This window comes from Antrostomus carolinensis, unplaced genomic scaffold, assembly GCF_000700745.2.
Source record: "Antrostomus carolinensis isolate BGI_N321 unplaced genomic scaffold, ASM70074v2 scaffold26768, whole genome shotgun sequence".
Lineage (NCBI taxonomy): Eukaryota > Metazoa > Chordata > Aves > Caprimulgiformes > Caprimulgidae > Antrostomus > Antrostomus carolinensis.
In genome coordinates this window covers 2355-2713 of record NW_010334054.1, presented here as the reverse complement: position 1 = coordinate 2713, position 359 = coordinate 2355, and the positions used below count along the sequence as shown (strand labels likewise).

The 359-nt window shown below is 64.6% G+C and overlaps 1 protein-coding gene across 1 annotated transcript in view; it reads left to right on the top strand.

The window, feature by feature from the left end:
• Window positions 1–239: 239 nt before the first annotated feature.
• LOC114818852 (amyloid-beta A4 precursor protein-binding family B member 3-like) overlaps window positions 240–359 on the top strand; it is a gene marked incomplete at both ends in the record, with an annotated part of 2097 nt that continues 1977 nt past the window's right edge. The window contains one exon of the mRNA XM_029086524.1: window positions 240–359. This exon is cut by the window's right edge and continues 152 nt beyond it. Coding sequence (XP_028942357.1) covers window positions 240–359 — 120 coding nt within the window.

The following is a 359-nucleotide window of genomic DNA, read 5'->3' as shown; positions in this document are numbered from 1 at the left end:
CTCAGGCTGCCTCTGCCCTGCGCACCCCCCGGGGTCATCCCATCCCTGTGGGCACCAGCGTGACAGCTCCCCGCAGTGATCACTGGCCCGGGGTCCACCACTACCGCAGCTTCTCTGGCATTGCACCAAGCCTTGCTGGCCGCACTGCTCTCCTGGGCCGTGTGCCCAGCCCTGCACCCACAGTCCACCACAGGACCCTTTTGCTGCTGGATGACGCTGCTTCTCAGGGTGCCCTGCAGCTGGGGCACCTTCCCCCACTTGCTTCACACTCTCCTCCTGCACAGACAACCTCTGGAGTGACCAGAGCCTGGAGACAGACTCCGACCTCCCCCCAGGCTGGAGGAAAATTCGTGACTCTC